We start from the raw sequence: 10,281 nt of genomic DNA on the forward strand, positions 1-10,281 counted from the left end.
CTGCGGACCGAAGGGTCCCGGGTTCGATTCCCGGTCGGGGCACAGGCCCGGGTCGTGGGCCGGATCCCCAGTGCGGGGCGTGCGGGAGGCGGCCGGTCCGTGATTCTCTCTCATCATGGATGTTTCTCTCTCTCCCTCTCCCTTCCTCTCGGAAATCAATAAGAACGTGTATTTATAAAAAACAAGGCCAGGCCGCCAGGCTCGGGCTGTCGGTGCGAAGGCCGGGCCGGCGGGGATGGGGCGGGGGGTGGGCCCTGGGGTGCAGGTGGGAGCCGGTCGCAGAGGAGCAGCCGGTCGGCCGTGGCCTTGAGCGCGGCCCCCCCTTTGCTTCCTTCCCAGAAAGAGACATGACGGGGCGCGCCCGAGCCCGAGCGCGGGGACGGGCCCGCGGCCAGGAGATGGTGCAGCACGTGGGCGCGGCCGCGGTGAGTGCGGGCCGTGTCCCCACCCCCCCCACCCCCCCCACCCCGGCCGGCTGCCCCCTTCCGTGTCCCAGGAGGTGGGGGGGCCCGCGGGGACGGCCAGGCCCGAGCCCCGGGCGTCCGCGGGCCCTGGACTTGGCGCCCCGTGATGACCGACGGGGAGGAGTGTGCGAGCGCAGACCCGTCCCCTCCTCCCGTGTGACCCGGGCGTGACCCGCAGGGCCAGCAGCCGGGCTTCAGCCAGCCGCGACCCCAGCAGCCCCTGTCGGACGCGGACCTGGTCGGCCGAGGGCGGCAGAGAGGACCAGTGGGAGCAACAGCCAAGTCACAAGGTGAAGAGGCCCAGGTGAAGGCGAGTGCAGAGCGCGTGTGTGTGAGTGTGTGTGTGTCTGAGCGTGTGTGTATGTCTGAGTGTGAGTGTGTGTGTCTGAGCGTGTGTGTATGTGGGTGTGTGTGTGTGTCTGAGCGTGTGTGTGAGGGTGTGAGTGTGTGTGTCTGAATGTGAGTGTGTGTGGGTGTGGGTGTGTGTGTATGTGAGTGTGTGTGAGCGTGTGTGTGTCTGAGTGTGTGAGCATGTGAGTGTGTGTGAGCGTGTGTGTGTGTGTATCTGAGTGTGAGTGTGTGTCTGAGTGTGTGTGTGTGTGAACGTGTGTGTCTGAGCGTGTGTGTGAGTGGTTGTGGGTGTGAGTGTGTGTATGTGAGTGTGTGTGTGAGCGTGTGTGTGTCTGAGTGTGTGTGCACGCGTGTGTGTGTGTGTGAGTGTGAGTGGAGTAAGACGTGGGCCAGCAGCCGGCGCACAGACCCCAAGTGAAGGGCCACGTGGGTCCTGTGAGTCCCAGGGGGTGTCCTCTCCCCCAGCCGTGAGCCTGCTGCCGGCTGCATCCCTCCTCCCTGAGCCGCACTGCACGGGGGTGACGTGCGCCTGCGTCTCACGCCCGTCAGAGCAGCGCGTTAGCTTTGGACACAGGACGACAAAGCCGCCGTCCCTCGCGTGGCGTTGGTCCTCGGACGCGGAGTGAGGTCCAGGCTGGGGTAGCCGTGGCCCGGCACCGGCTCAGGTTGCAGACTGTGCAGCTGCAGACGGGTTCGCACGGAGCAGCACCCGGGCAGGGCCCGTGTTCCTGACGACGCCCCGGGGCCCTGTCGTCCGGCTCCCGCGTGTTGCGGGGGGTACAGTGTCCTCTCTCCTCTAAGAGCTCCAGATCTCCGCTGGGTTCCAGGAGCTCTCCTTAGCCGAGCGAGGAGGTCGCCGCCGAGATTTCCACGACCTCGGCGTGAACACCAGGCAGAACCTGGACCACGTGAAAGAGTCTAAGACCGGTGGGTGCCCCACGCTCTCCATGGGGGCGCCGGCCCCTGTGTGCTGTGCGCCCTGCCCCAGCGCGGACACAGGGCCGGGCCTGCCCATCCCCCTCCCGTCCCCCTCCCTGCCCCCTGCAGGGGCTTTGGTGGAGGTCACAGTTGTCCCGGCTGCTCGCCTGCTCGCTGGGATGGGAGCGGTCAGCCTGCCTTAAACCTCTGCTCGGCTCTGGTGGGCCCGTGGGAATGAGTCTGAGGAGGGTTTACTCCTGAAGGAGCCTGTGGGATGAGAGACGGGATAGGGGTCCCCAGCCGGGGCCTCCCCCCTGCCCCCCGCTACCAGGGCCCGGCCTGCTCCCTGCCCCCCACTCCCAGGGCCCAGCCTGCTCCCCGCTCCCAGGGCCTGGCTTTCCCGGGCACAGGAGGTGTCGGGACGGGCACTGGCGCTTGCTGACTGAGGGGCTCGCCTCCCAGGCTCCTCGGGCATCATCGTGAGGCTGAGCACCAACCACTTCCGGCTGACGTCGCGGCCGCAGTGGGCGCTGTACCAGTACCACATCGACTACAGCCCGCTGATGGAGGCCCGCCGCCTGCGCTCGGCCCTGCTCTTCCAGCACGAGGACCTGATCGGGCGCTGCCACGCCTTCGATGGGACCATCCTGTTCCTGCCCAAGAGGCTGCAGCACAAGGTCGGCCAGAGGTCGGCGGGGAGGGTGGGCCCGGGCACTGGCCGCAGCCGGGCCTGAGCGCTTTCCGCGATCCTGGCTGTCGCCCTGGAGGGGTCGGTTCCCTCACACACACACACACACACACACCCCTCCCCCCGGCTCAGGTGACCGAGGTGTTCAGCCAGACCCGGAACGGGGAGCACGTGAAGATCACCATCACGCTGACCAACGAACTCCCGCCCACCTCGCCCACCTGCCTGCAGTTCTACAACATCATCTTCAGGAGGTACCTACCGTGCCGCCGGCTCCTGAGGAAAAGGGGAGCCCGAGGGGGAGGGGGTGTGAGCCCGCGGGGGGGGGGTGGGAGCCCCCAGGGGGTGGGAGCCCGCAGCTCCTGCCTGGCCCCGGCTCCACCGCACGGGCTCAGGCAGGACGTCCTGCCGCACTGGCCCCTCTGGGCTGACTCTCAGACACGCTTTAAACTTGTGTTACGAACACCCCGCTCTCAGCTTCCGGGGCTGTGCCTGCTCCCTGGGGCGGGGGCGCTCTCCTCCCCGTGCTCACGCCTCTGCTCTGACCTTTCACCTCCCAGGCTTTTGAAGATCATGAATTTGCAGCAGATTGGACGGAATTATTACAACCCAAGTGACCCGATTGACATTCCGAACCACAGGTGTGTGTGAGGCCGGCAGCTCCTGGGCTCGCTCACAGGCTGAGTGACCGCTGGCCTTGGACTTGCCTCGAATCACAGGAGACCTCCCAGACCCTGTGGGCCTTAATGGCCATGGGGTGCCACCGTGTCACGGGTGACGCCACTGCTGCCTCACATGCGCTGGGCCTGCCCTCCAGCTGGGGCCGTGGCCTCGGGGCTCAGCGCCTCAGGTGGTGCCCGGGCTGGGTGCAGTAACGAGAACCCAAGGCGCTTTCGGTGAGCCCGGCCGCTTCCAGTCTCAGGCAGGACACGGACACTTGAATAAAGTTAGTTACTGACTTTCAGATAAACATTGTGAGCGTCTCAGGGACAGGTCTTCACGTGGAGCCCGTAAAACACGGGAGAGGGGGAAGAGGAGGGGGTAAGCGGGGTGCCCTCAGCGGGCGGTGCCCACAGACAGGTGTGCCTGCAGGTTGGTGATCTGGCCCGGCTTCACGACCTCCATCCTGCAGTACGAGAACAACATCATGCTGTGCACGGACGTCAGCCACAAGGTGCTGCGCAGCGAGACGGTGCTGGACTTCATGTTCAGCCTCTACCAGCAGACAGAGGAGCACCGCTTCCAGGAGCAGGTCTCCAAGGAGCTGGTCGGCCTCATCGTGCTCACCAAGTGAGGCCCCGCCGCCGGGACGCAGGCCCGTTAGGGGGTCCCGCTCGCCGGCCCGGAGCCTTCCTCCCTCCCTCCCTCCCAGCAGCCCCGGGAAGGGCAGGCGCTGGCTTTAGTTTTACTTCCCGACGGGTCCAGTCCCTCCCCGCCCAGCCTGGTCCAGGACACTTGTTCCTTTTCCTTCCGTGACTCGCGTGGGCTGCGCGGCTGCAGCGTCGACTCCCCATCTCGGCCCAGTAAACGCACTTGCCCGGCAGGTACAACAACAAGACCTACCGCGTGGACGACATCGACTGGGACCAGAACCCCAACAGCACCTTCAAGAAGGCGGACGGCTCGGAGGTCAGCTTCCTGGAGTACTACCGCAAGGTACACACCGCTCACCCGCTCACCGGGCCGCCAGGCTGCGCTCGGTCCTCCCTGCACACTGACGCCCCTCCCCCCACAGCAATACAACCAGGAGATCACCGACCTGAAGCAGCCGGTGCTGGTCAGCCAGCCCAAGAGGAGGCGGGGCCCGGGCGGCGTGCTCCCCGGCCCGGCCATGCTCATCCCCGAGCTGTGCTACCTCACAGGTGCGTGCGCCGCCCGGGCCCCGGGCTGCTGGCCCTCACCGTGCCCGCCCCCCCCCCCCCCCACCCCCCGGCAGGCACCAGGCCTGGGCCTGACCCTGTCCCCGCCCCCTCGTCACCGCCCCCCTCGAAGGTCTGACGGACAAGATGCGGAACGACTTCAACGTGATGAAGGACCTGGCCGTGCACACGAGGCTGACGCCCGAGCAGCGGCAGCGCGAGGTGGGCCGGCTCATCGACTACATCCACAAGTGAGCCCCCCACCCGGGCGGGCGGGGAGGGGGACAGCGGGGGGAGGGGGGGCTGTGTCCCTCTGCCGCGGGGGGTCGTGTGTCTGGGGGGAATGATAGTGACACTAGCCGAGGCCCTGCAGCTCTTCTGTCGGGAACGGGAAATAAGACAGCACGTGGGCGCGGGCAGCGCTGCTCTCCCTGTGACACCGCGGGCTGGTTTCCTTGAGGAGTAGTCTGGGCCTCGGCTTTTAAGTCAGGGGTCTGGTGGCGGGCAGGACGGGGGCTCGGTGTCTCCGTGTCGGCACCAGGGTTCAGCTGGGGCAGACGGACGGACAGGCTGGGGTCCGTGCGCCCACGTCTGCCCGCTGTCTCCTCGCCTGGCGACGTGTCTGTGTCCCCTCGACAGGGACGACAACGTCCAGCGGGAGCTGCGAGACTGGGGCCTGAGCTTCGACTCCAACCTGCTGTCCTTCTCGGGGCGGGTCCTGCAGGCCGAGAAGATCCACCAGGGCGGGAAGACGGTAGGCGCCGAGGTCCCGGGCGGCGGGGGCTCCCCCAGGGCCTTCGTGGGTCACCCCAAGCCCTGTGGCTGGAGGGTCCAAGTGTCTGTCTGCCTCGGAGCCGTGCTAACGTGATGGCTCCCTCCCACGGCCCCGTGGGGAGCGTGTGCAGGTGGGAGCAGCCCTCGCTCGGTCGTGGTCGTGGGGGAGTCCCACCTGGCCCTGAGCTTGCTGGGAGATGCGGAGAATGCGCCAGGGCACCGGGTCGGAGAGGCAGCGGGAGCCCGTCTTGCAGCCGCCCCGCCCTCCACCGGGAGGAGCAGCTGGGCACGCGACTCAGGGGTCTGCACTCTCTCCCAGTTCGAGTACAACCCGCAGTTCGCCGACTGGTCCAAGGAGACGAGGGGCGCGCCGCTCATCAGCGTGAAGCCGCTGGACAACTGGCTGCTGATCTACACGCGCAGGAACTACGAGGCGGCCAACTCGCTGGTCCAGAACCTGTTCAAGGTCACCCCGGCCATGGGCATCCAGATGAAGAAGGCGGTCATGTGAGCCCCGCCCCCCCCCCCCCCCCCAGGCGGGCAGGGGCACCAGAGGGAGGGACTCGAGCGGAAGGTGTCAGAAGCAGGAGTCCCTGGCTGGCGTGGCTCAGTGGTTAGAGTCTCAGCCGTGTGCACACGGGGCCATTGGGAGCACGTGTGGGAGGCAGCCAGTCGATGTCTCTCCCTCCCACTCTCTCTAAAAATAAATACATTAAAATTTTAAAAATCAAGGAAGCTACCCTGGGGTGAGGATTAACAAAAAACACATCACGTCAATGATGTAAAGGCCGATACAGGCCCACAGCCCGTGTGCGGACACGTGTGAGGCTGAGGCAGGGTGTGCGCTGGGGCCTGGGGGCTCCCGGGCTGCGCGTCCGTCCGTCCTCCTCAGTCGTCCTCATCCCCTTCAGGATCGAGGTGGACGACAGGACGGAGGCCTACCTGCGGGTCCTGCAGCAGAAGGTCACCTCCGACACCCAGATAGTGAGTCGCCCGCCCAGAGCCGCGTCCCGAACCGCTGGCTAAGGGGCATCTGGAGACGTTAGGCCTGAGTTCACTCTCAAAGGTTCTAATCGGCTTCCCAAACGGCCCCCACGGCGTCCGCCCTTGAAAGGTGGCCGCCTGCAGGGGGCTTGTGCCCGGAAGGCGGGGCGGGGCTGCCACGTCCCTGTTTCCTGGCGTCCGGGGGGCGGGGGTCCTTGGAACAACCAGGGTCCCCAGAGCTTTAAAGGTCACAGCCGGGGGGCCGGGCACAGGGCACAGCTGAACCCCGGGCACTGGAGAGGCCCCTGCGCTCCCGCTGGGAGCTGCCCTGACGGCTACCCCGCCCCCAGGTGGTCTGCCTGCTGTCGAGTAACCGGAAGGACAAGTACGACGCCATCAAGAAGTACCTGTGCACCGACTGCCCGACGCCCAGCCAGTGCGTGGTGGCCCGGACGCTGGGCAAGCAGCAGACGGTGATGGCCATCGCCACCAAGATCGCCCTGCAGATGAACTGCAAGATGGGGGGCGAGCTGTGGAGGGTGGACATGCCAGTGAGTGTCCCCCGGGGCGGGCTGTCCCCCCCTCCCGGGCCCGCGTCTGACGGCGGTCTCCCTGCAGCTGAAGCTGGTGATGATCGTGGGCATCGATTGCTACCACGACACCACGGCCGGGCGGCGCTCCATCGCCGGCTTCGTGGCCAGCATCAACGAGGGCATGACCCGGTGAGTCCGCCGGGGGCTGGGAGGAAGCGGCTGTAGGCTGCCCGCCCGCCCGCCCCGCCCGCCCGCCCGGCCTCCGTCCCCATCCCCCTCCCCGTCCTGGCCCTCGGGCTGTGCGGGATGCTGAGGCCCCGGGGCAGCTGCAGGTGGACACGGGCTTGGCTTGGAAGCCCCCGTGGGTGCGCGTCGCTGGGTCTGACACAGCGACCTGTTCCCGGGCTCCTGTCGGGACGCAGGGGGTCGCGGGGACGCAGGGAGGGTGTGGCGTCCCCGTCACAGTGGGTGTCCCGGGCCCCGGGGTGCTGACAGGCCTCCATGCGGGATGCGTGTGTTGGCCTCTCAGGACAAAGGTCCCAGTTTGTGGGGTTGCTCAGGGTCGTGCACCTGTTACTTAGAGATGCACCAGGTCCTGGAGGGTCAGGTCAGGTTAGAGCCGAGGCTCGGGCTGCGGGCTGACTGCGCTCCCTCCGCAGCTGGTTCTCGCGCTGTGTGTTTCAAGACCGAGGCCAGGAGCTGGTGGACGGGCTCAAGGTCTGCCTGCAAGGTCAGTGCCTGCTGCCCCTTCCCCGCCACCACCCCCTGCCCTGTCCCCGTCGCCGTAAACCTGCCCTGAAGCGCGGCCCTGCCCGTGCCCAGTGGGGTGGGTGCCGCCTGCTGCACGGGCTCACGTGCGTGTCCGGCTGCCACAGCCGCGCTGCGGGCCTGGAACACGTGCAACGAGTACATGCCCAGCCGCATCATCGTGTACCGCGACGGCGTGGGCGACGGGCAGCTAAAGACGCTGGTCAACTACGAGGTGCCGCAGTTCCTGGACTGCCTCAAGTCCGTGGGCCGCGGCTACAAGTGAGCGCTGTGTCCCCGACCTCATTCCCACGGCCGCCCGCCGCCGGGAGGGGGCAGGGGAGGGGGGCCGCTAGCCACCGAGAGCCGACACCCAGGGCACGGGAAGCGCAGGGAGGCAGGGTCCCTGTGAGCTGGGCGGGGGGAGGTGGGTCTCACCTGGGGCTGGTGCAGCCTGGAGCCCTGAGCCCAGGGCAGCCCCGAGGCCGTGGCGGGGGGGGACAGTGACTTCCTGCTGTCCCTGTCGGGTGGAGCGTGGGCGTAGCTCAGGCCTGGCGTCCGAGAGGCTGGGGGCCTGTCGTGGGGGACCTTCCCCCCCACAGGTGGCACCGGCATCAGCTGGTGCCGGGCAGCAGCCCCTGAAGGTGGGCTGGGAGGCCCCCGGCAGCTTCCCCTTCTCAGCCTTCCCTTCACCGTGAGCGCCTCTCCTGCCGCAGGCGCTGCTGGTGCCCCGGGCTGCAGGCCTTGCGGCCACCCGGGCCTGGCGTGGGCGGGGCCGCTGGGTCTCCCACCACACGCCTCCGTCCTCCCTCCAGGCCTGACGGGCCCCCAGCGGGGAGGGGGGGCTTTAATGGCAGGAGCCCTGACGGCCCCGGCCTCCCAGCCCCAGGCTGACGGTGATCGTGGTGAAGAAGCGCGTGAACGCCCGGTTCTTCGCTCAGTCCGGGGGCCGCCTGCAGAACCCGCTCCCGGGCACCGTCATCGACGTGGAGGTCACCCGCCCCGAGTGGTGAGTCCGCCCGCCGGGCCCCGGGCTTTGAGCAGAGGAGTCCGCGTCCCGGCCCCGGTCGCAGCCCCGGTCGCACGCAGAGGCGGCTGAGCTCCTCGCCGTCCTGTCTGCACGGAGCCCTGTCCCCGCGTCCTGCTCCCGGCTCCTGGGGTCCAGGGTCAGGCTCACCTGGGACGCAGCTGCCGCAGGCACAGCCCTCCCTGCCCCGGGGCCGCCCCACTCAGGACACGCACGGCACACGTGACGCACACACGTGACGCACACGGTGCAGCCGGACGCTGCAGGCGTGGGCCTGCATAATCCGTGGGAACGCCTCCTCGTGAGAGTGAGTCAGGGCGGCTTCTGTGTTCCTATGGAAACGTCGGGGAACTTCCTGTAAAAAGGCTGCTTCCCGGGGTGCAGTGGGCCCGGGCGCAGAGTGGGGAGCATGTTCCCGTCTCACCCTCAGCGCTGGGCTGGACGGAGCTCAGGGCTCCGGCCGTGGGGAGTCACGTGAGCGGGCCTCACGGGCCTGCTGCCCTCGGGGCGCCCAGCCCGGCGCTGACCCGGTGCCGGGGAGACAGCGGGCGGCACCGGGCGGCGCTGACGGGCCTGAGGCTCGGGTCCTGCTCTGGGCCGGTGCTCTGGTCTCGGGCGAGTCCCTCCCACAGCCTCGCTCTTCCGGAGCCCTGACCGGTCAGCTCGGACCTCAGCACACGCTCCTCCAGCGTCAGGGGCGGTGGCTGCGGGCCCACCTGCAGCGGGAAAGCGCGAGGGCGTCTTCCTCGTGCCGCCCCGCGGGCCCCCTGTGGCCGCCTCTCGCCCAGTGCCTCTCGCTCGCTCCCTCGTGAAGACGCCCCAAATCCTGGGGGGGGGGGGGGGCGCGTCTCTGCTGAGCGCAGTGGGGCAGCAGGGCAGGTTCTATGGGGGCACCCGGGGGACAGCGCCCCTGGTGTGGGCGGGCGGCAGCCGTGGTTCGCCCCAGCGAAGGGTGGGCCCGGGGCCCCCAGGACCCAGCCCTCCGCACGAACCCAGCAGCAGGGGAGCCGCCGTCCCACGGGGCCGGGCCAGGGGGGTCCCCACGGTGGCCGGACGGGGAGCGCCGTGCCTGGGGAGCCGGTCCCAGGAGGCCCCGGGCGTGGTTGCAGGTATGACTTCTTCATCGTGAGCCAGGCCGTGCGCAGCGGCAGCGTGTCGCCCACGCACTATAACGTCATCTACGACAGCAGCGGCCTGAAGCCCGACCACATCCAGCGGCTGACGTACAAGCTGTGCCACATCTACTACAACTGGCCCGTGAGTGGGGGGGGGGGGGCGGGGGGGCGGGGGGCTCCCCGGGGGCGGGAGGGGCGGGGCGGGCCCCAGCCTGACGCTGTGCTCCCCGCAGGGCGTCATCCGCGTGCCCGCGCCCTGCCAGTACGCGCACAAGCTGGCCTTCCTCGTGGGCCAGAGCATCCACCGCGAGCCCAACCTGTCGCTGTCCAACCGCCTGTACTACCTCTAGCCGAGCGGCTCCCAGGCCAGCGCGGGCCCTGCCTCGCCGTCAGCCGCTCATCCTGGGGGACTGGGCAGGGGCCGGGGCGTCCAGGGTCTTTATTCCGACATCACTACCAGCCAACGTATGTTATAGGTAAAAATTAGTGTTTTTTAGTTCTCACCCAAGGACACGTTTTTATTGATTTTTTTTTTCTAGAGAGAAGGGGGTGGGGAGAGAGAGAGAGAGAGAGAGACATCAATTGGTTGCCTCCTGCACACGCCCCTACCAGGGATCGAACCCGCAACTTTTTGGTGCACAGGACAAGGGGACAAGCTCAGCCAACTGAGCCGCCAGCAGGGCTGAGAGTTGATGTAAGTTGGCCTCTCAGATGCATTGGGAGGGCTTCTGTTTGTTTGGAGAGAAATGTGGTTACAGTGCTTTGTGTTATAAACAGACCCTTAAACCACTGGAAGTGCCTTCATGAGTGAGGAAGCCATA

The 10,281-nt window shown here is 67.9% G+C and overlaps 1 protein-coding gene across 1 annotated transcript; it reads left to right on the plus strand.

The window, feature by feature from the left end:
- The first annotated feature begins 347 nt into the window (after positions 1–347).
- PIWIL1 (piwi like RNA-mediated gene silencing 1) lies at positions 348–9,810 on the plus strand. Its single transcript, XM_070399600.1, has 20 exons — positions 348–425; positions 643–754; positions 1,617–1,742; positions 2,196–2,410; positions 2,554–2,675; positions 2,982–3,062; positions 3,514–3,711; positions 3,966–4,077; positions 4,157–4,283; positions 4,414–4,531; positions 4,920–5,034; positions 5,374–5,561; positions 5,966–6,038; positions 6,389–6,589; positions 6,657–6,760; positions 7,231–7,301; positions 7,447–7,600; positions 8,202–8,327; positions 9,455–9,602; positions 9,694–9,810. Exons 1-20 carry the CDS (start codon positions 348–350, stop codon positions 9,808–9,810), a joined length of 2,586 nt encoding a protein of 861 aa, XP_070255701.1.
- Positions 9,811–10,281: the final 471 nt, after the last annotated feature.

Source organism: Myotis yumanensis, unplaced genomic scaffold (genome assembly GCF_028538775.1).
Source record: "Myotis yumanensis isolate MYYU_CA2020_CCGP unplaced genomic scaffold, mMyoYum1.0.hap1 SCAF_19, whole genome shotgun sequence".
Classification (NCBI taxonomy): Eukaryota; Metazoa; Chordata; class Mammalia; order Chiroptera; family Vespertilionidae; genus Myotis; species Myotis yumanensis.